The 25,280-nt window shown below is 42.6% G+C and overlaps 1 protein-coding gene across 1 annotated transcript in view; it reads right to left on the minus strand.

Moving 5' to 3' along the window:
• Positions 1-8,001: 8,001 nt before the first annotated feature.
• The window catches only part of SLC24A5 (solute carrier family 24 member 5), a 65,908-nt gene continuing 48,629 nt past the window's right edge, over positions 8,002-25,280 (minus strand). Inside the window, exons 8-9 of the mRNA XM_068272514.1 lie at positions 12,823-12,924; positions 8,002-8,344 (exon numbers count right to left, since the gene is read on the minus strand). Coding sequence (XP_068128615.1) covers positions 8,022-8,344; positions 12,823-12,924 — 425 coding nt within the window. The 3' untranslated portion in view covers positions 8,002-8,021. The remainder of the gene's footprint in view (positions 8,345-12,822; positions 12,925-25,280) is intronic.

Raw genomic sequence — 25,280 nt, forward strand, 5'->3', positions numbered from 1 at the left:
CGCCTCCACAGTAGTACCTGTGGATGAGTGGCTTCGGCTTACTGCTCAGGCACAGTACGGCTGCACTGCCACGAAAACATCTGACAAGCTCTTAGCGGATATGTTCAGAGGGTCCGTGCATGGCAAAGGTGTGGTCAGGGAGGAAATGGGAAGCCTCTGAACTATGCACCTAGGTAAGTATTCAACTTTTTTTTGTATACGACCTTGGTTTGACTTTATTATCTATATTACGCATACAATACTTGCGTTTCAAACTGCTTTGACTACGTTGCTGGCCTATTGCTAAATTCAACCCGACCCCACATGGTTTATTTTAATACAGTGGAGAGAATACTTATGGCTGTGTCGGCCAGACCTCCCCTCCAATCAATCACAAAGAGAGGAAATCACCATGTTGGCGCTTTATAAATACAATAAATAAGTCACCAGAGGAGGCCAGCCCACTTCAATATATACACACAATATTTTGCAGATACTGATCTGTTGAATATATATAAAGCTGTCCGTAGATTGTAAACTTGCTAGAGTTATGCCTTGCTTAATTGTAATTGGTGTATGTTTTGTCAGACACTAAAAGTTATTGTGACATGTTTATTATGTCTTGTATCATGCAGCTATGTGTTTGTACAGTGCTGCAGAAGATGGTGCCAATGAGAACTATTGATTAGGTTTTTGTTTTTTATAACATTTAAAGTGGACCCAAATTAAAAATACAAGATTTCAGAAATAAAATCTATTTTCTAAATTATGATAAATAGCAGCCTTTTTTCAGCTGCATGATGACAAATATAAAATATTTTACATTTATTGGAGAAACCCCTTCCTTCCTTTCAAATTGCCGGGATTTTTCCAGCAAACTGGTGGAGGAGATAAAACAAAACACAGGCTGCTACTGATGATGTCACAGGGGAGGTGATCTTAGCTTGTGTGAGATTTCATAGACTACGCCCATGTGAGGGAGGGTAGCTGATGACAAACACACCCATGATCTAAAACCTCCTAAGCTCAGAAGTAATGGCTGCCACCTGTATAACCCTAGTGGTGAAAAGCATACACTGAAATGGTCATAGCCTTAAAGGAGTGTTTATTTATCTTTGTATGTGTCAGAGTGGTGCAACTAAATATTTTGAATAAAAAAAAATTTTTTTGGTTTGGGTCCGCTTTAAGTACAATATCTTCCAGGGTGGCAATTTAAAAAGAACACTGCTTCCCCTCAGAGGAAACTCACGTCAGAAAAGCATTCAAGATACCTTCCACTTTCTGACCCTTTAGTTACATTGCTCTCACCCAGGAAAGTAGGACCTTTGCACTTACTTTCTGAGCCTGGTGTTACTCAGATTGTCTCCTATACTCTTGAAAAGGAAAAAGGTTCAATTAACAGTGTTAAGCCCAATCTACACAATACGATTCTTTGTGCGATTCGATTATGATTCTATTTATGATCTGATTAAATCCGACATGTCCGATCGGGATTCGATTCAATTCGATTAGCCATTGCAAATCGAATACCGATCGGACATGTCGTATTTAATCGGATCGTAAATAGAATCGTAATCAAATCGGACAAAGAATTGTATCGTGTAGATTGGGCTTACCTCTGGATTTACAGTACATAATAAATCTTTGGTAGACCAGTGCTGCTGCAAGCTCTTCATATGGTCTTGTGGCTCTCCCTATTCTGTTTTGTCTGGACCCTATGGCATTCAGATGAGTACACACTGAGCTTCCAGATATGCTTTTAGATAGTGATATTGCTCTTATCTTCTGCCTGATTCCATTGGTGTTTGGAAAGGTGTGTGGAGTCATTCTAGGCAAGTAGCATTCTTCCTTTCCTCTCCAATATTTCGAATGGTGAAAGGACTATGTGCCTGAGATCTATTAAAGGGGCCTTTTGCAGATTGTCCACTTTCAGTTCACTTCCCAATTCCGGCACAGTTTTGTAAAGTAGTTGGTGTGCCCCTAGTATTTGAGGGGGCAGGAGGCTTGCCACCCTTCCTGTCCCCTCTAAGATGGCAGAAGTGGTACTTTTAGGGAGGATCAGAGGGCAACCCTCATAAGGAAGCAAGATGTTTCTGACAGTACCTCCAATGCAATTTTAGAAATTTGTCTACAGGCAAAATACTCTGATAAGATTCTATCTGAGAAGAATATCTGATGGTTGATCTGGTGGCAGATTGACAGGTGTATGGACACATTGTGTGTCTCAACCTCTCCATAACTAACTTGGCAACTTGCTACAGAATTAAATATTTTGTGGATTTTAACTTAACTTTTAAAAGAGCTTGGGGAGAACCCCCGGGAGAAGGGAGTATTGCTACTGACTGGAATGAAGTTCAGTCCTTGGTTTCTCTTTAGTGTCAGGTTAGAATAGGCAGCAAATACAGTGCATCAGCAGAGGACTTTTTAGATTCTCTTGGTTGTCTTACCATAACTATAGTTATACATTCATTTTAGGAAAATTGTAATTTTGATTGCTGATAATTTGCATCAAAATACCAAAAGTATAGAACATTTATATGACCGCTTGACAACATTTTCTATCAGTCACTCCTACACTGAAATAATGCCACAATTATCAATTTAGAAAGGAAAATACTCATTGCTATTCACAAAACAAAAATCTGTCAAAAAAAGCTTGCATTACCTAGTCCAAAGTATATAGTATAAGTCAATAAAAATAACATACAATGCAGGAAGCTGTATAATACACTTATAAAAACTCATTCATTGATTTAGGAAGGCCAATGTTTCAAAGTGCCTTATCAGAAAGTATTGAGGAGGATCTGATCTTCCACTAACCATCAATCTTTCTGTGATTAAACAAAGTTTTCACATCCTGTTCCTAAAGAACAAGAAGGAGAAACTGAAACTGGGGTGGGTTATTTGCATTCCATAATTAAAGTGAGGCAAATGTAGGATCAAACAAGAGACACTTAAAGAGACACTGAAGCGAAAATAAAATGGTGATATTATGATTTGTATGTGTAGCACAGCTAAGAAATAAAACATTAAGATCAGATACATCAGTGTAATTGTTTCCAGTACAGGAAGAGTTGAGAAACTCCAGTTGTTATCTCTATGCAAACAAGCCATTAAGCTCTCCGACTAAGTTAGTCGTGGAGAGGGCTGTTATCTGACTTTTATTATCTCAACTGTTCCTGGACTATTTACTTTTTCTCTGCTAGAGGAGAGGTCATTACTTCACAGACTGCTCTGAAAGACTCATTTTGAATGCTGAGTGTTGTGTAATGTGCACATATTATAGAATGATGCAATGTTAGAAAAAACACTATATACCTGAAAATAAAAGTATGAGAATATTTTCTTTGCTGCTAATCTTCTAGTAATTATTCATAGTACACAACCAATTCACTATATCATATTTTTTTTTTCGCTTCAGTGTCTCTAAGGCTCATACACACATCAGACCATAGTCTTTGGAAAATGAAAGATCACAGACCAAATTTGACCCCCTTCCATGTAGTATGAGAGCTATACCTGCACAGTCTATTCTATGGAGCTGAACTCCCCATCAGACAGAAATCTTTGCAAGATGCTGCACACACAGATGCTGAAGACATTCAAAAGATCAGTATCTGCAAAAGATCTGTTCCTGCAAAATGCATTCATAGTCTATGATATCTGCAGATCCTCATACACACCTTGTTTAACAGACATTCATCTGCAGATCAGATCCACCAGGATGGATTTTCAGATCTGCAGATGATTGTCTGATCTGCAGATGAATGCCAGTTAAACAAGGTGTGTATGATGATCTGCAGATATAGACTATGAATGCATTTTGCAGGAACGGATCTTTTGCAGGAACAGATCTTTTGCAGGAACAGATCTTTTGCATGTTTACAGCATCTGTGTGTGCAGCATCTTGCAAAGATTTCTATCTGATGGGGAGTTCAGCTCCATAGAAAAGACTGTGAAGGTATGGCTCTCATACTAGAAGGGTGGTAAGATTGGTCTGTGATCTTTCATTTTCAAAAGACTATGGTCTGATGTGTGTATGTGGCCTTACTCAATAAGGGGGAAGCATCTGGATCCAGAGGCTTCTCAAACCATCCTCCCTACCACCAGGGCTGCCTGGGACCCTCCTGAAGATTTCCCTCCTCTTCACACATGCATGTCTGGGCAGTAGCATGGAGCTGCATGTGCATTGGAGGATCCAGCTTACTACACAGGTGCGGCTGTACTCGTGCAGGTGCATTATAGGCGTGCTAGTGCATGAAGAGCATGGTTGAGATTAGAAATCTGTCAATCTCATTGGATTTCTTTTGGGGGTCTACGAACGTCAATGGTGGCCTGGAGGACAGCATGGGAAGTGTCTGCAGGATCCAGATGCTTCCCTCTTCTTAGGTAAGTATCTGTTTTTTTGACCCGAGGTTTGCCTTAAGTACAATTTTGTGTTCAAGGCTTGCACACACACCTTCAATAATGTTCAACCTTAATGTTATATATGTATTGTATTACACGCAGTCAGGTACCTGCATCAAAATGATCAGTATTGCGACTTCCAGTCCACTATTCACATTCTGTTATCACTACACAGTTCAATACTATCTATGTCTACTATGTTCTATAAACAGCCCCATTTCTATGGGCGTGCAAATAGTGCAATCACCCGGGGCGTCGGATTGAGCGGCAGGAGGGTGGTCACAGCGGCGGGGGGAGCTGGCATAGCATAGTTAAAACTCACCTGCCATGATCCCTGCACACATGCATCCCCTATCTTCTTCCTCTCCCAGGCGTCCATCGCGTTAACAGCGCCTCCCTGTGATGACGTGACCCCATGTCATCACAGGGGGAGCGGTTACCAGTGCAACGAACCCCTGGGACAGGAAGGAGATAGAGGCTGCAGGGGATCGTGGATGGTGAGTTGTAACTACGGTATACCCGCTCCCCCTGCCGCTGTGCCTATACTGGAGGCACCTACCAACTAACCTATACTCGGGGACCTAGGAGATATTTTTTCATCTTTTGTTTCAATCAACTTTTTAGCACTCTGCAATTAAAAAAAAAGTACTAAAAGGTAGAGGAAGAACTGTCAAAATTATTCTAAGTACTTGCTTGCTGGTAGCTTAAAAGGCATTTTATTGATAAGGCGGAGCAGTGCTTTACAGCGCTGCTAGATTTGGGCGCAGCCGGCGCCTCCATAGACTTTAATAGGAATCATTCCTATTGAAGCGCTCAGTGAGTAACGTCGGCTCCGTCAGAAGACGGAGCCGAGGTTGCTTAAAACATAATAATTCGGCCTCCAGCAATCGCTGGAAGCCGAATTATTTCATTCCCCCACTATCCATGTCGGCCTGGAGGAGGAATAGTAATTAAATCGGCCCGGACTTGTGCAGAAGCAGGATCAGCCATATACCGCTGTGTCCTGCGCCCAAGTCTACCGGCGCCGATTTCAAATGTACTCTGATAAGGTGTTAAAATATCACCTAGGAGAAAAAGTGATTTGCATATGGTCTCTAACACGTTATCCTTATATCTAAATGCTGTCACCCTACCTCCAATGCCTCTCCCTTCACATGCAATGTGCAATGCAAATATGTGTTAACACACACTGGCACCAGTATTCCTATAGGACTCCACGCCACCGCTTCTCAAGTTCTGCCGAACGTATTTCATCTTCCGTCTCAACAGGAGTCCCTAATAAGACACGTTGGGCAGAGCATGAAAGGCATTGTCGTACAGACATTAACATTTTATCCCTAGTGCTTTTTTACTTCATAAGTTCTGGTTGAACTCGATGGAAATATGTGGGTTGAAAAAAGACATAACTACGTAAGTGCCGTAGTATGCGTTATTGGTGTAATAAAAGCTTTTATGCCATACTGTGTCCTATTCCAAGTTTATGTAGACCTGCTTGGAGGAGGATATTCCTGTTTAGCCACATGAGAGTTGAAAGGGATCTTATGTATGAGCGCATGAAGCGGTCATACATTCTGCAGGGTCATCTGGTGAGCAGACATTGCACCTATAGGAGTACTGGTGGCGGTGTGTGAACCCATATTTGCACGTCTCGTTGCATACGAAGGGAGAGGCATTGGAGGCACGGTGACAGCATTCAGATATGGCGCACTAGGAGTTTTAGCCTGCCTCTGTTTCAGGTCTAGATGGGAGAGACAAGAAGAAGGTATCGGAGTGGAAGGTTATAGAAGTTGTGGACATATTATTGAACTGTGCATTGGTAACCAAACCTGACTAAGTGTACTGGAAGTCATAATATTGATGATTTTGATGCGGTTAACTGACTTTTGAGCGCTAACACAATACATATCCTCTATAATAACACCCCTGTGTCCGTGCGCTGTCCCTGTGTAGCGTTGTCCATATAGAACCGTTGTGCGCATGTGTGCACTGCGCAGCACGGACAACACTACACAGTGATAGCGTGGGACCAGGGAGCCAAGCGTGCGGCGAGTGCGGCAGCGGGTGCACGCGCGGCGGCGGGTGCGCGCATGCGCGGTGACACTGTGGCTGAGAGTGGGAGGAGAGGGGAGGTGGGAGGGGAGTGGAGGAGAGGGGGGATGGGGATTCGACACAGACCTAGAGCCGTTTTTAAACAGGCTTATAGGTCACCTAGTATTTTATAATTTTCTAGTAAAGTTGGTTCTTTTGCGGGTGTAGCAAACCAGTCATAAGTGGATTAATGTAATTTCATTGACTTTTTATTGATGTAAGATTTTCTCAGCTTGTTTTAATAATTGTAGATCCTGCTAAGAGGAGTGCACTTTGAAACAAAATAAATTACAACCTCAATGTTAATTGATCATTAGGGCAACAGTTCTAGCAATGAGCACTGTACAGACACGGTATTTGGCTATGGAACACTTGATTCTCAGCTAAGATAATTACAACATTTGTATGGCGCTTTTCTCCTGTTAGACGCAAAGTGCTTGAGAGGCAGCCACTAGAGTGCACTCAGTAGGTAGTAGCAGTGTTAGAGAGTCTTGCCCAACAACTCCTTACTGAATAGGTACTGGCTTACTGAACAGGCAGAGCCGAGATTTGAACCCAGGTCTCCTGTGTCAGAGGCATTCCTCCTTAACAATTACACTATCCAGCCACAGATGGCCCAAAACTATGGTCTTGACCAAGGATTATCCATCTTGTGTACAAGGATTTATGCCTGGTACACAACATGCAATTTCCCATCAGATAGGTGGGTTGATAGATAATTTCCGACAGATCCGATCAGATTTCCGGTTGTTTTTCTGATTGATTATCTGATCACTTGTATGCAAAATCAATCAGAAAAACGATTGGAAATCAGATCAGACCTGCCCGAAATTATCTATTCAACCCATCTGATGGGAAATTGCATGGTGTGTACCAGGCTTTATGCTGGGAATAGACGGTTCCTTTTTGAGGTGATTAGATGGTTCGATAGATAATTGCCGACATGTTTGATCTCCCTTTAAATCCTTTCGCCGCTCGATTTCTGATAGAAGTGAATGGAAAAAAAAAAGAAAAATTAGTGGAAGAGAACAGAATCCACTGCAGAATCGAGCGGCAAAAAAAATATCGAGAGGAGAATCGAGCGCCAGAAACGAACCGTCTATTCCCAGCATTAGACTTCAAAGAAATTGGTTTGCCTGAATGAGAAAGGAGGATCATTCAATAAGCAAAGATCTGTGCTAAGGCACAATAATGATATATGCCTTCTAATGCAATTAGCAGACTCTGGGTTGTTTCCAATCTGTGCCCTCTTTATTCATGAGTAGAGTAAGTCCAAGGCAGATCCATAAATCAGAATACATAGTAAAGCAAGTGTAGTTTTTAACTGTACCCCATCCAGAATAGAGGCACTTTAATGATGGGTCCACTTATGAGTTAGAGGCAAGGCGGCACAATAATGGCCACTCTCCACAAATGGTTAGCCCTTGCCCTATCCTATTCTTACAAACTGTTTTAGTTCTACCTTTCATAATCATATCTCACATGCACAAAGACCTTTGATGACAATAAACCACAGACATGTTGAGGTTTTTTTTCCATGGCGTTTATTAGTCACCACAGGTACGTATAGGCATATTTCCTATAATTCCCAGTTCATACAGTATTGATAAAGTGGCAAATAGAAGATACATGATTAGACATATCACACCAAGCTTCTTATCAAGCTTCCATCCATTTACATGTATTGCCACAAATATAAAGACGATGGAGAACAAAAGGGAGATGGTGGTATAAGTTAATCCCGTACTATTCACTTCCACAGGGGATGAACGGTCTATGAAGACTGTCTTAATGAACCAAGGGACGCCCAAACATAACATGTCAAATACATTAGAGCCTACAATGTTTGACATGGCCATATCTCCTTTACCTGCAAGAGAGACAAAAGTAGTCACTGGCAGCAGAGATGATCAGTTCACAAATGTACAAAGTTCTAGAAAACAGCTCATGTAAACAGTTCTACCAAATCTTATAGGGAACTTTAACTGAAAAAAATATCTTGATTTTTACTTACCTGGGGCTTCTTTCAGTCTATCCGGTCCCTGATGTATCGCCGTCACCCCATGCACTGTCCTGGCCATGAACACCATCGCACTCCCATAGCCAGGAGCTTTCTGTGTGTGTAAAACTTGCAACTGCATAGGTGCAGAACACTCACAGCCAAAGGAGCACTACCAAGGAAGTGCGTGGCTAGGGACCCACATGCACAGTAGTCTCAGACCGTCTCAGTCTGGGATTTTACTGTGCCGACAGTGGTGAGTGACCAAATAGACTGTGGGGGCTTGTAGGGGCTTCAGCCCAGGTAAGGGAAAAAAAAATCAAGGTTTTTTTTCTCCACTTAAATTCAATTTTAAAGGAGTAAGTTGCATATTGTCAAGTGGCTATTGATCAGGATACCATTATTAAGGTCCGGCCCATAACTGACCATACGAGTACCAGTGTTGACGCATTAGCATTCTGCTGTGATATGTTCAGCAATATGCTTCATGCAGGTGCTGAATGTACGTTTCATGAGGTATATAGAAGTAGCAGCTGTCCTCCGAATACTAGTGAAACGTTTATTTTTTCCCCCAGCAGTCCCAAGCATGATATTGTGAATGTTGCCAAGTTAATTTTGTAATAATGGGTTTAACTATTTAAAACATTCATTTGATTACTCAAGATACAGAATGTTGTGGTGCATGGCCCGGCCCCTGTGAGGTTTTACCCAAATAAACGAATACACATCTTTATTTTATTTTTTTTGCTCTGATGTCATGTTCCTCTCTGTGTAGTTGATCAGCACATAATCTCCAAAATACTCCCTTTATGATGATGCCAGGCACCAGCACCAAGTAAATTCTCAGAGTTTCTGTTGCCTCTTCTTCCACTAACAAGACTCTCCTCTCCGCAATACTCTATAATAAAAACCTGTGTCCCTGCGTCACGCTGTCCCTGTGTAGCTGGGTCCATGCTTTTTTCTATTGCGCATGTGTGCAGCACGGACCTGGACAGGAGCGGCGGGTGAGCTCATGCGCACTTACATGCAGCGGCGGTATCACTACCTAGAGCCCGTTTTTAAACGGGCTTAGGTAGACTATTCAATCATAAATGTTGCAGCTAGACTTCAGATACGCCTCATCTGCTGCTATGCTGGCTCTCAATTCATCTCAGCTAAGGTGTAGCTATAAATTATGATAGTTTAGAGTATTATGTCAATGAAGACTCTAGCCCTAGGCACACTTGAAAATACCCTAAGGTTAGGAGTTGACATGACAACATACCAGGGCCGGATTTCCCATAAGGCACTGTAGGCACATACCTACAGGTGCCTGATTAGTGAAAGGTAGGTCTCTCCCGCCCCCAAGTGCCTCCCTTCCTCCTTTCCTACACAGAGACCTGAGTAGGGAGTAAATGATATTTACTCACCTAGCTCTTTGCATTCCACTGACAAAATCTCCCTTCAGTCAGGGGCATCTCGAGCTACTCAATACTGAGAATACCTCAGGCTACCTAATGCTAAGGGACATCTGTAGCTACCTATGACGGGCAAGGGAAGTAACGGCTCATACACACGGGTACCCCGTACCGGCTGTCGCCGCAACCACGAGGCACGCGCGTGTTGAGGTGACAGGTCGCCCGTGTGTATGACGCGCGCGACCCCCCCCCCGAACCGTCGGAGCTGTCTCCAGGCGATTGACATGTTCAATCGCCGGCTACAGCTTTCGCCGCAACTGTCGCTAGTCCGCGTGTGTATGCGGACTAGCAACAGGAAACACAATGCAAGTGAGTGGAGCATCCGGCCGGGGGATGCTCCATTCACAGACAGCTTCCGCCGTGTCTCTGCCTTTCTGGCGAGACGTGTGGATAGCTGTCGCTCCCTGGTCCCTTGTAGCCATGCAATGGGGGACAATTGTCCCCCATGTGTATGTAGCTTAAGGGATAAGTGACAGCTGGGCCAGCCAGCACACTTAAAGGGCACTTCAGCAAGGGGGTTTGTTGGTTCATGGGTGGTGAAGTCTAGGGGGCCAAGACATCTGTGCCTATAGGCTCCTGTGACGTAAATCCAGGCCTGCAACATACTGTATGATAACATAAGTGCAGTAACCCAAAGCTTTACAACACATTTCTCAATTTCCTCAGTTTATCCTAAACGCTGGCATGGCTATGGTCCTCGAGGAATGGAGTTGGACATCCCTGTAGAAGGGCAACCATTAGGGTGAGTTTATTCCCTTTGGGGCAAGGTAAAAGTGAGGGCACACATTTGCAGCTCACTTTAGAGAATAACTGATGGACAGTTGTAGATATGTCAATTTATTTGTATTAACTATTAAATATTTTGAGTTTTAATATCCTTTATATTAGTAACCAGTTTTTCTTTTACATTTCATATGTTAGAGAAAGCAGTAAGCCTTATTCAGAAAGATATTTTTTTAGATGACCTTACAGAGAATAACCCCCGGAGGAAACAACTCAGTAACAGTCCATGTTTCGCAGGTAACCTCACATATGCATAACGGGGTTGATTAGCGACTCATCTGTCTGTCTAGTGGCTGAATAGTATAATGGTTAAGGGCACTGACAGAAGAACCGGGTTCAAATCTCGGCTCTTCCTATTTAGTAAGCCAGCACCTACTCAGTAAGGAGTTCTTAGGCAACACTCCCTAACACTGCTACTGTCTTAGTGCACTATAGTGGCTGCCTTACAAGCAATTTGAGTCAGATAGGAGAAAAGTGTTATACAAATATTGTAATTATTATTATCTATGTGGATGCTACATTTCTGAAACACTATGATCATTACCCCTTCAGTGCATATGAAAGGTTACCTGCAAAATTTGGCTGTGAGGCCAGGTCTGGGAAACATTCATATCTATGCAACATAGTGTCTACATAGTCAAATATAATAATAGATGTGCGCTGAGATATTGTAAGTCCTTCAACACATCAGTCCATAAATTGCATAAAAATATTCAGCCTCCTGTATCTTGCTATCAACAGTAATCTCTTCAGGTCCACCACCAGATGCACCCTTATAAAAGACACACTCACCAGACGTCTCTGACCACTGTTAGACTGGTCAGAGAAAGCATGAATCCAGGAGCCTTGGTGCTTCAGGGTCCTGGCACAGGTGATCCCCTTCAGATATTAAATATCTTTCTTTCCTCCTCATTAATAGATTACCTTTAAAAAAAAGCTTCTCATAGCGTGATACAGTATAAAAATATAAAAAAACTTTATTATTAAAAGCCACTCACCTGGTCCTTGGCATTATGTGCACATAGAGTTTTTATGGCGGGCTCTCCCCCGCTGCCTATGCTGGGCTGATGGTTATCTCCCGTCCTGCCACTTTATCCCTGGGATCCGCCGCATACATCAGACAGGGGCCGCCGTGCACCTCCACTGCCGACTTCCTAGTATCTCCAGTCTCCGCCCTATCGATTTCGTCACTGCCTCGTGACTCATCAGGGGAGATAACCATCAGCCCAGCATAGGCAGCGGGGGAGAGCCCGCCAAAAAAACTCTATATGCACATAATGCCAAGGACCAGGTGAGTGGCTTTTAATAATAAAGTTTTATATTTTTCTACTGTACCACGCTATGAGAAGATTTTTTTAAAGGTAATCTATTAATGAGGAGGAAGGAAAGATATTTAATATTTGAAGGGGATCACCTGTGCCAGGACCCTGAAGCACCAAGGCTCCTGGATTCATGCTTTCTCTGACCAGTCTAACAGTGGTCAGAGACGTCTGGTGAGTGTGTCTTTTATAAGGGTGCATCTGGTGGACCTGAAGAGATTACCGTTGATAGCAAGATACAGGAGGCTGAATATTTTTATGCAATTTATGGACTGATGTGTTGAAGGACTTATAATAATAGATGTGCGCTGAAATATTGTATTTCACTTTGAGAACGGTTGTAGCCTAAAACCAGATTGAAGCGCACTCTGATAACGCATTTTTTGTAATAAGTTTTATATACTGGAGAGCTTAGATATTGATTAACGATAGTGCCTACATAGACAAGACAAAGAACATTTATATCACGCTTTTCTCCTGGTGGACTCAAAGCTCCAGAGCTGCAGCCACGGGTGACCAGGATCATTAGGAAGCTTTGCCCAAAGACTCCATACTGTATTACGTACTGGCTTGAGTTTATATTCAAACCTTGGTCAAAGGGCTCAAATCCCACATCAAAGGCAACAGCCTTACCAGTGCGCTATCCAGCTGACCCTACATAGGACCAAGTAAACATTTGTGATCTAGACTTGGCTTAATCAGATCCTAGAATACAAAAGCTTTGAGCCCCTAGATCAAAGACAGAACTTCAGAAATTCGAAAATTGAAAGCAAGTAAAAACGTAATGTACCTTCTCTTGCCACAAGCACACTTGCAACAGTGTCCGGTATGCTTGTTCCAGCAGCTAGTAATGTAAGGCCCATCACAGTGTCTGGAATTCCCAAGGTTTCACCTGTAGTTAGTAGAGAATGAAATTATAATAGGTGACAGAAGTTTGTAGGTCAGATGTGTGCTCACTAATAATAGTTACCTTCCTAATTATTGTTGTAGTTACCTTAAAAGGATAACGGCCATTCTTACTGAAAAGGCCCTTCTGACATCACAGGGACAAACTGCCCCCCTCCCCACCAGGGGCCCACCAGGGAGGTGAGTGTAAAGGCATTTGCACCTCCCCCCTCAACCCCTTAAAAGGGAACCTGGACAGAGTAAAATTATTTAAAATACACACATGATGAGCCGGCAAATGAATATTACATACTTACCTCTGTGTCAGTTCCTCTCAGTAGCTCACCATTTTCTTCTTACGAGGATTCCTTTCAGTTCGGTCAAGATTTTGTCAGAACTGAAACATCAGTTGCTGTCAGTTATATATCAGTTGCTGTCAGTTATAACTGAAAGGACAACTGATGAGCAAGGTAATGTCCCTATTTCCCTATGGCTCAAGTGGGCTATATTATAGTTTAACCTATTTTGGTTCCTGGACGTAGAAACTACGTCCAGGAACCATGCGCGCTACCGCGAGCTCCCGCGGCCGATCGCACGCGTGCACGCGCACTCCCGGCCGCGGATTCGGTAGCCAGGGAATCAATGTATCGGGCTATGGTGCCCAATCACTGATTCCTCTCCCCCGCTGGAAAAGCGACAGCTTCTCTCTGGAGCTGCACCTTTTCTGCCCGTTCCCTCCCCGATGCGTCACTCTAAGCGTGTGTTACACTTAGAGTGACGTCATGTAAACAAACTCATGGCCGCCATCTTGTGGCCAAAAAGTAATACTATAACTGAAATTAAAAATAAATTAAAATGAACACACATTTACATTATAAATCTATTGTTTACCTCCCACCCTCCCGAAACTACCCAAATAAAAGGTTTACTATAAAAAAAAAAAAAAAAATTACAATAAAAAAAACAAAAAAAAAAAACATGTAAATATTTACCTAAGGGTCTAAACTTTTTAAATATCAATGTAAAGATGAAATATTTCTAATTTTTTTTATTTTAAACTTGTTAATAGTGATAGATGCAAAATGGAAAAAATGCACCTTTATTTCCAAATAAAATATTGTCGCCATACATTGTGATAGGGACATAATTTTAACGGTGTAGTAACCGGGACATATGGGCAAATACAATACGTGAGTTTTAATTATGGAGGCATGTATTATTTTAAAACTATAATGGCTAAAAACTGAGAAATAATGAATTTTTCCATTTTTTTCTTATTCTTCCTGTTAAAATGAGTTTACAGTAAAGTGGCTCTTAGCAAAATGTACCCCCCAAAGAAAGCCTAATTGGTGGCGGAAAAAACAAGATATAGATCAGTTCATTGTGATAAGTAGTGATAAAGTTATAGGCTAATGAATGGGAGGTGAACATTTCTCACGTGAAAACCACGGAACCTGAATGGGTTAACAGTGTGATGACCAGGAAGTTATTATGTGGTAATGGCCATTTTCAAAATGGAAAATGGAGAATTCAATTGATTACAGTGGACAAACAGGACTCAGGAGAGGAGAAACAGATTGAGGAATACACTACACGGGAGGAAAGTATGACATTTACATGTTTATTTTGACTTAATTTACAGTTCAGGTTTGCCTTAAAGAGAAACTCCGACCAAGCATTGAACTTTATCCCAATCAGTAGCTGATACCCCCTTTTACATGAGAAATCTATTCCTTTTCACAAACAGACCATCAGGGGGCGCTGTATGACTGATATTGTGGTGAAACCCTTCCCACAAGAAACTCTGAGGACCGTGGTACTCCTGGCAGTTTCCGGTCTGTGAACCTTGTTACATTGTGGGAAATGGCTGTTTACAGCTGTTTCCAACTGCCAAAAAAAAAATAAAAAAAAAATGCAGCAGCTACATCACCTGCCAACAGTAAAAATGTCACTATGTAATAAATGTCAGAATGTAAATCAGGGATTTAAAAGATTTTACAATGGGCAAACACTGACTAAATCATTTATACATAATTGTAAAAATGATGCACTTTTTTTTTTATTACATTATTTTCACTGGAGTTCCTCTTTAAGGTGGACCCTGGAAATTTTGATGTCAATGTCATATTGCCACACCTCCTTGCAGTGCAGCACCCCTGCCATAGCAATGTTCCCTGGTGAATGAGAATGGGAGCTGGAGGTAAGTGGTTGCAATAGCCATTTTCCCCCTTCTGTTAGCAACACATTTTCTGGATCCCAACAGCAACTCCTAACCTAAATACCAGTACCAATAGCTCTGACAACTTACAACACAACTGACAACACCGCTGTATACACAAGTGATCAGCCAAACAACAGTAACTCCACAACATCCTAAATGGTATATACAAAACTCAAAAAAGGCATTTCGATGAAGAAAATAGAACCAAAAGTATGACTTCCGTAGCACATTCCAGCTTTCTGGAGCAGAACTGCAAAGATCTGGCATCCAAAACAGAATGTTGAAACTTTATTATTATTATTATTATTGAAACTTTGTTGCTCATCACCAGAGTTCAGGTACTGGAAACTTTGTAACCCCTGGGGATTAATGGACTTTGCAATACTAACAGATACTGCTTTCTGGCACTCCATTCCAAGAATTGGAGACTTTACAGCCTTATGGATACATTACATGACAGCAATATAAATAATGCTTCCTCGTATTTACTAGTCAGCCAAAATACCATAGGCATTTTAGAATTAAGGATAAGGGACTTTGCAATAATTGACAGATACGATTTCTTGCTATTTACTTCAGAACCCAAACACGGGTTGCCTTCCAGCCCTAGGAATGACTTGCAGTACTGTCAGATACTGTTTTCTGAGATTTACTCTGAAGATCAAGTATTGGAGACGTTCCATCACTAAGAACAAAAGACCCTGTAACCTTGACAGAAAACTGTAATGTTTGGGATAATCTGCTTCTACCTACTTCTCAGAGGATTTATGAGCCACTGCATTCTTAAACTTTTACAAGCCATTGTGTTAAGAATCTTGACACACACTCCCAAAGCTACAGGTTACCAGGAAAAAATGCAGCTTTATCACTTGCTGTGTTTCTTCAGTCATTCTGTTGAAATAAACCTGCTATAACTGACTTCTTTGTAATGGGATCTCAAACTTATCCTCTTTCATAGCACAGTGATGAGAACAAAGTTTAGACATTTTGCTGTATTAACATTAACTACTGAGAACTTTTAATTGTCTAGTGTATTGAAAGACAAAGCTTTATTTCTAGAACATTATAAAAATAAGTGCTTAAAGAGACACTGAAGTGAAAATTAAAAGTCAAAATAAACACACACGTCATACTTACCTCCCGTATAGTCTGCTTATCTTATCTCTTTCTCCTCTCCTGCATCCTGTTTGACGTTGGAATTCTCCATCCTCCATTTCAAAAATGGCCATTACCCCATAACAGCTTCCTGGTCAGCACACAGTTAAACTAACATCGTCCACTTGAGCCATAGGGAAACATGGATATTAACTTACACATCGATTGTCCTTTCAGTTGCAACTGACAGCAACTGATATATAAACAGCAACTGATGTTTCAGTTCTGACAAAATCTTGTCAGAACTGGAAGGAATTGTTGTTAGAAGAAAATGGTGAGCTTCTGAGAGGAACCAACGGCGAGATAAGTATGCAATATTAATTTGCAGCTACATCATGTGTTTATTTTAAATAATTTTACTTGGTTCAGGTTCACTTTAAAATTACTCTTATCCAGTACAATGTCAGAAAAAAAGGAGACCTGATGTCATCTGTTTCAATATAAAATCCGTACATAGGTATGTCCCTTTATTAAAGGCATACCCTTCACTGCAGATAAGCTCCCGTTTCTTTCACTGCTGTCTCCCGTATGGTGCCAGTTAATCTTTTGTCTAATAATTCAACTATTTTTGCTAAAGGAAGAGGCTAAACTGTTACAGCAGTTCCACCTACTTACGACCCCTGCTGCGATGTCATGCATGACAGCCTTCCCCCCGTGTGCACTCTTCCCTGCATTGCGCTACACATCAGGATGAGTGACTGCGCCTATGACACCTCCGTGCACAGTGCATGCACAGGACCTCATGCTCAGATGTATCAAAAAGTGCATGCTGCCTTCCCCCGGAAGTACTTCCTGGGTCGCAGCCATCTTGCTTACAAAGTCGTTTTTTTTAAATTGACACTAAATTTCACTAACTTACTATTCCTCTCTGCTTAGAAGTCAAGCAGAGAGGGCTAATTGCACAGCGAGAAGGCTTCATCACAATCACATGACCAGTGGGATGTACAGTAGATTAGTAATCTCCCACCACAGGGATGTTAATCTACTTTAGGGCTGCTCTAAAAGACCTAGATAAATCAGGATACAAACATTAAATATTAGATTTAGCCACTTTTCTTCCAACTTTACTGACTTAACTCAGAATTGAGGAACAGTAAAAGCTCACACATGCTTACAACTTAACCACTTGAGGACCGTGGGCTTTACCCCCCTTAAGGACCAGACCCTTTTTTTCCATTCAGACCACTGCAGCTTTCACGGTTTATTGCTCGCTCATACAACCTACCACCTAAATAAATTTTGGCTCCTTTTCTTGTCACTAATAAAGCTTTCTTTTGGTGCCATTTGATTGCTGCTGCAATTTTTACTTTTTATAATATTTATCAAAAAAAGACAAATTTTGTCAAAAAAATGTTTTTAACTTTCTGTGCTGACATTTTTCAAATGAAGTAAAATTTCTGTATACATGCAGCACGAAAAATGTGGACAAACATGTTTTTGATTAAAAAAAAAAAAACCCATTCAGCCTATATTTATTGGTTTGGGTAAAAGTTATAGCGTTTACAAACTATGGTGCAAAAAGTGATTTTTCCCATTTTGAAGCATCTCTGACTTTTTTGACCACCTGTCATGTTTCATGAGGGGCTAGAATTCCAGGATAGTACAAATACCCCCCAAATGACCCCATTTTGGAAAGAAGACATCCCAAAGTATTCACTGAGAGGCATGGTGAGTTCATAGAAGATTTTATTTTTTGTCACAAGTTAGCGGAAAATGACACTTTGTGACAAAAAAGAAAAAAAAAAAAAAAGTTTCCATTTCTGCTAACTTGCGACAAAAAAAAAAAAAAAAAATGAAATCTGCCACGGACTCACTATGCTCCTCTCTGAATACCTTGAAGTGTCTACTTTCCAAAATGGGGTAATTTGTGGGGTGTGTTTACTGTCCTGGCATTTTGGGGGGTGCCTAATTGTAAGCACCCCTGTAAAGCCTAAAGGTGCCCATTGGACTTTGGGCCCCTTAGCGCAGTTAGACTGCAAAAAAGTGCCACACGTGGTATTGCCGTACTCAGGAGAAGTAGTATAATGTGTTTTGGGGTGTATTTTTACACATACCCATGCTGGGTGGGCGAAATATCTCTGTAAATGACAATTGTTTGATTTTTTTTTTACACACAATTGTCCATTTACAGAGAGATTTCTCCCACCCAGCATGGGTATGTGTAAAAATACACCCCAAAACACATTATCCGGTTCAGCGCCGCAGTGCCGAAAATCTCATGCATCCGAGCAACGTTCACCTCCCATTCATTCGCCTATAACTTTATTGCTACTTATCACAATGAATTGATCTATAGCTTGTTTTTTCCGCCACCAATTAGGCTTTCTGTGGGTGATACATTTTGCTAAGAGCCACTTTACTGTAAATGCATTTTAACAGGAAGAATAAGAAAAAAACGGAAAAAATTCATTATTTCTCAGTTTTTGGCCATTATAGTTTGAAATTAATATACGCTACCGTAATTAAAACGCATGTATTTTATTTGCCCATCTGTCCCGGTTATTACACCATGTAAACGATGTCCCTATCACAATTTATGGTGCCGATATTTCATTTAGAAATAAAGGTGCATTTTTTCAATTTGCGTCCATCACTATTTAGAAGCTTATAATTTTAAATAATATAATAACATATTCTCTTGACATGCATATTTAAAAAGTTCAGACCCTTGGGTAACTATTTATGTTGTTTTTGTTTTTTTTTTTAACTGTTTTTTTTTTTTTTTTTTAATAAAAAAAGTGTATGTGGGTAATTTTTGGTGTGGGAGGGAAACTGCTAATTTTAAATGTAAAATAATGTTTTTTTTTTAATCAAAAATGTATGTGGGTGCAGTTTACTATTTGGCCACAAGATGGCCACAGTGAAAAAAGTCCTAGATGCGAACCAGCTCGCATCTGTAACTAAAATGCTGAGGAGTTGTTTCCTGGGGGGAGAAATACCGCGCTCTCTGGAGAGAAAGCGTCGGTATTTCTGCGGGGAAGTTATATTCCCATTCACTGATCGGGGGGCTAGCGGCGGGCAGCGGGAGCACGCGCGGGGGCGCGCCCGATCGCGCGCACGAGCCGGCGGCAGCACCAGTGCCTATCTGGACGAGGAAGCTCGTCCAGATAGGCCGAACTGGTTATACTACTTTTCCTGAGTACGGCGGTACCACATGTGTGACACTTTTTTGCAGCCTAGGTGCGCTAAGGGGCCCAACGTCCTATTCACAGGTCATTTTGAGGCATTTGTTTTTTAGACTACTCCTCACGGTTTAGGGCCCCTAAAATGCCAGGGTAGTATAGGAACCCCACAAGTGACCCCATTTTAGAAAGAAGACACCCTAAGGTATTCTGTTAGGTGTATGGCGAGTTCATAGAAGATTTTATTTTTTGTCACAAGTTAGTGAAAAATGACACTTTGTGAAAAAAAAAAAAAATCAATTTCCGCTAACTTTTGACAAAAAATAAAATCTTCTATGAACTCGTCATACACCTAACAGAATACCTTGGGGTGTCTTTTCTAAAATGGGGTCACTTGTGGGGTTCCTATACCGCCCTGGCATTTTACGGGCCCAAAACCGTGAGTAGTCTGGAAACCAAATGTCTCAAAATGACTGTTCAGGGGTATAAGCATCTGTAAATTTTGATGACAGGTGGTCTATGAGGGGGCGAATTTTGTGGAACCGGTCATAAGCAGGGTGGCCTTTTAGATGACAGGTTGTATTGGGCCTGATCTGATGGATAGGAGTTCTAGGGGGGTGACAGGAGGTGATTGATGGGTGTCTCAGGGGGTGGTTAGAGGGGAAAATAGATGCAATCAATGCACTGGGGAGGTGATCGGAAGGGGGTCTGAGGGGGATCTGAGGGTTTGGCCGAGTGATCAGGAGCCCACACGGGGCAAATTAGGGCCTGATCTGATGGGTAGGTGTGCTAGGGGGTGACAGGAGGTGATTGATGGGTGTCTCAAGGTGGGATTAGAGGGGGGAATAGATGCAAGCAATGCACTGGCGAGGTGATCAGGGCTGGGGTCTGAGGGCGTTCTGAGGGTGTGAGCGGGTGATTGAGTGACCTAGGAGCAGATAGGGGTCTAATATGATAGGTAGCAGTGACAGGGGGTGATTGATGGGTAATTAGTGGGTGTTTAGCAGAGCAGGGACAAGGTCCTCCAGCACCCAAGGCTGAGACACTGAAGTGCGCCCCTCCACCCCTACCACCCCAGCTGTCACTCACTGATTGCTGTTAGACTAAGAGGGCCACAGGGCCCACAACCTCCCCAACACCTTAATATCTAGTTATTTGGCTTGCAGTCACTGCTATGTATCCCCTTTTCTTATTTCTTTATGCTTCATACACAATTAAGAATGACAGCTGAATGAATTGTGCGCCCCCTCCTACACTGCGCCCTGAGGCTGGAGCCTCTCCAGCCTATGCCTCGGCCCGGCCCTGGTGTTTAGGGTAGAGAACAGATGTAAACAATGCACTTGGGAGGTGAACGGACGTCGGATCTGCGGGCGATCTATTGGAGTGGGTGGGTGATCAGATTGCCCGCAAGGGGCAGGTTAGGGGCTGATTGATGGGTGGCAGTGACAGGGGTTGATTGATGGGTTGCAGTGACGGGGTGATTGACAGGTGATCAGTGGGTTATTACAGGGAAGAACAGATGTAAATATTGCACTGGTGAATTTGATAAGGGGGGTCCTGAGGAGAATCTGAGCGTGTAGGCGGGTGATTGGGTGCCCGCAAGGGGCAGATTAGGGTCTGATCTGACAGTGACAGGTGGTGATAAGGGGTGATTGATGGGTGATTGATGGGTAATTAGTGGGTGTTTAGGGTAGAGAACAGATGTAAACAATGCACTTGGGAGGTGATCTGACGTCGGATCTGCGGGCGATCTATTGGTGTGGGTGGGTGATCAGATTGCCCGCAAGGGGCAGGTTAGGGGCTGATTGATGGGTGGCAGTGACAGGGGGTGATTGATGGGTGATCAGGGGGATAGATGCATACAGTACACGGGGAGGGGGGGGTCTGGGGAGAATCTGAGGGGTGGGGGGGGGGGGGTGATCAGGAGGGAGCAGGGGGCAGTTTAGGGCAAAAAAAAATAGCGTTGACAGATAGTGACAGGGAGTGATTGATGGGTGCTTAGGGGGGTGATTGGGTGCAAACAGTGGTCTGGGGGGTGGGCAGGGGAGGGGTCTGATGGGTGCTGTGGGCGATCAGGGGGCAGGGGGGGGGGGGAAATCCGTGCGCTTGGGTGCAGACTAGGGTGTCTGCAGCCTGCCCTGGTGGTCCCTCGGACACTGGGACCACCAGGGCAGGAGGCAGCCTGTATAATACACTTTGTATACATTACAAAGTTTATTATACACTTTGTATGCGGCGATCCGGGTGCTAGTAACCCGCCGGCGCTTCCGAACGGCCGACGGGTTACAGCGCGAGGGGGGCGGAGCCAGTCCCCGGCGGAGGATCGCGTCACGAATGACGCGATCACTCCGCCCATGCCCGTACAAGGACCACCGCCATTTGTACATGCGGCGGTCCTTGCGGGGTCCACTTCCCGGCCGCCATTTGTACATGCGGCGGTCGGGAAGTGGTTAAATGGCCCCAAAATGGTTGTTCAAGTTAGAGCCTTTGCCAAGTGCATACAGGTGTCCACCAACAACTTGTTGGGGATCAAATTTGTAAATCCTGCCTGATCACTATTATGTCCAACTCACAGCCACTCCTACGCTGCCCTCTCCTCTCCATAGAGCTAAACATGGTACTTGCCTAACCCCAGGCAGTATGGTTTTGTAACAATCAATTATACAAGCAATGCCTAAAATTATCCGCAAAGAGAATGTAGAGTGGGTGTGAGTGTGAGTGTGAGTGAGTGAGTGTGTGTCCTAAGAGTGTCACACCTTGAAAAAAACGTATGTAGTCATTCCTAAACATATAGGGGTGAAAGTTCTAGGTGCCCAGCACGGATCCAGACTTCCTTTCAAAGCTGCCCTTAAAACATGTTTCATTGGTAAAAGGAGCGGCCAGTGTGAACGCAAAATGAGCAACGGTCATGGTATGCAAGAGAAAACCATAGTAAGATCTGCAGTTTGTAGTCAATTTTTTTACTGGATTTCAGAACCAGACCGGAAGAGTCTAGTCTCTACAGTATGCATCTCTACAAGTAATTCCAGACATGCATCTGCCATCACCCAGGATTCCTGACAGCATTAGCATCCACAGTGCTGTAGAAGGGTGTATGGGCATGCATTTCCTTCTGCTTGATCATAGGTGGGCATACACATCTCTGTCCAGGTATAATGCTGAAGCTTGGTAATAATAGTAGTTGCTTATGTACTGGAGGCTGATAGTAGTAATGGGAACAGCAGTAACCAATAAGAACTACTACTGTGTCAGGTGTTTGCATTGCAAGGATTTAAAGTGGATCCAAGATGAACTTTTACTCATTGCATAATTGTGTTCCTTTCCTATTGTTTGTAGGGCATTCCTCAAGCCAAATACTTTTTTGTTTTTGTTTTAATACTCTAATTCCCTATAAACTAAACAAGCCTAGCCTACAGCTTTTCAGAGAGCCTTTGCATTTTCAGACAGTAGCAAGGGCTCATGGGAGCGCAGTCTGGGCAGGAGGAGGGGGAGGTATTACTAGCCAGAGATTTCAGAGGCAGAGGGAGGAGGAGGGGGGGGGGGGTTCTTTTTTTTCTGAGTGCTGAAGATGCAGATTATTATTATTATTTATTTATAAAGTGTCAACATATTCCGTGGCGCTGTACAATGTAAGAAAACAAACAAGGGATACATAATGATACAGACAATGATATACATCAAATATGAACACTGATACAAGATACAGCACTGCTGATCACAATTTGATTTAACATGATGACTAAAATGTATAAATGTCTAACAGTGTGCAAGCAATTAAATTAATAACATTCCATGACACAAAAGGGTGAGAGCCCTGCCCTTGCGAGCTTACAATCTAAAGGAATGGGGTGGAAACAAGAGGTGGGGAAGTATACAGTATATGTACAGGCAGTGCGTAATTAGGTTATTTAGTGGGTGCATGGCCTAAGCTAGAGAATATGCTTGTCGGAAAAGGTGGGTTTTGAGGGAGCGTTTAAAGATTTCAAAGGTTAGAGAGTGGCGGATGTGTTGTGGAAGGGCATTCCAGGGGAGGGATGAGGCACGTGAGAAGTCTTGTACACGTGAATGTGAGGAGGTAATTGTAGAAGAGAATAGAAGAAGCTTGTGTGCAGATCTGGGATTGCGGTTGGGTTGGTATCTGGAGACTAGTGAGGAGATGTACAGGGGAGAGAGATTGTGGAGAGCTTTGTAGGTTAGGGTAAAGAGTTTGATCTGAATCCTCTCATTAATTGGTAGCCAGGGCCCTTTCACACCAGAGGGCTTTTTCGGCGTTTTAACGCCACAGCCGAAGTTGGCGTTTTCCAAGTTAAAATGAAGTCCATAGACTTTCATTTTACCTTTCACACTTAACGCTGCGTTTTGGAGCATTGCGTTTTGAAGCTCCCAGGAGCTTTTTTAGGGCTGACCGCGGCGTTTCTCATTACAATTGATACTAATGTATTGGCGTTAAAACGCCTTAAAAACGCCCTGAAAACGCCTTAAAAGTGCCAGCAGCCAAAACGCAGCGTTTTAGCCTTTTACCGCTGCCTGTAGTGTGAAAGAGCCCTGAAGAGCTTGACAGAGAGAGTCAGCAATGGAAGAGCGAGAGGAGAGATGAGTGAGTCGAGCAGCAGAGTTCAGTACAGAATTGAGCGGTGCTAGTCGGTTAGTTGGAAGTCCACCAAGCAACATATTGCAATAGTCCAATCGAGATATAATAAGAGCATGTACTAACATTTTGGTTGTGTCATGGGAGAGAAAAGGTCAGATACGTGCTATGTTTTTCAGTTGGAAATGGCAGGAGCTGGTTAGGGAGTTAATGTGAGGAGTAAATGAGAGAGAAGAATCAAATATTACCCCCAAGCACCGTGCTTTGGGAACTGATGTTAGACGTGTTGTTAACATATATTGCAATATCAGGTAAAGGGGTGGACAGGGATGGTGGAAAGACTATTAGTTCAGTTTTATTCATATTAAGTTTTAAGAAGCGAGAGGACATGAAAGAGGAAATAGCGGACAGGCAGTCGGGAACCCATGTGAGGAGGGAGTTAAGGTCTGGGGCCGAGAGGTACAGTTGTGTATCATCTGCATATAGGTGGTATTGGAAACCAAATGAGCTGATAAAGTTACCAAGACCGTGCATGTAGATGGAGAAGAGGAGGGGACCGAGGACAGAGCCTTGAGTACCCCTACAGACAGAGGATGTGAAGAGAAGGCCTGATCTGAATAGGAAACAGTGAAAGACCTTCCAGAGAAGTAGGAAGATATCCAGGAGAGAGCGAGGTCCTTTATTCCTATAGATGAAAGGATCTGTAGGAGTAGAGTGTGGTCGACAGTGTCGAATGCTGATGACAGATCTAGAAGGAGGAGTATGGAATAATAGCCTTTGGATTTAGCTGTGAGGAGATCATTAGCTACTTTGGTGAGGGCTGTTTCTGTGGAGTGGTTTGGCCGGAAGCCAGACTGGAACTGATCAAGCAAGGAATTTGCAGATAAATACTGACTTAGTTCAGCATGAATGTGGCGTTCAAGTAATTTAGATAAGCTTGCCTGTGTGTAAATGTTTACAAACAACATTGCTGCTGTCATTGTATCACAGGAAGAAATAATCATATTCTATTGAAGCTGTTTGCAGATATCTAAAAACTTTAGATATATAGACAAGTTACTTGTTATAGTTAGTTTTTCATCTCGGATCCGCTTTAACCATGAACCTTATTCTGCATCTGATGCTTATATACAACAACTATTGCAGTGTTTTTCTAACAGTAAATGCTAAATGTGTAAATCCGTCTTGTAGCCAGGACTTTAATTAGAATAACCTGCTGTCAACACAGGTACAAGTATCAAGAGACCTCTAATACTTTACATCAACCATTCTGTACT

Source organism: Hyperolius riggenbachi, chromosome 3 (genome assembly GCF_040937935.1).
Source record: "Hyperolius riggenbachi isolate aHypRig1 chromosome 3, aHypRig1.pri, whole genome shotgun sequence".
Classification (NCBI taxonomy): Eukaryota; Metazoa; Chordata; class Amphibia; order Anura; family Hyperoliidae; genus Hyperolius; species Hyperolius riggenbachi.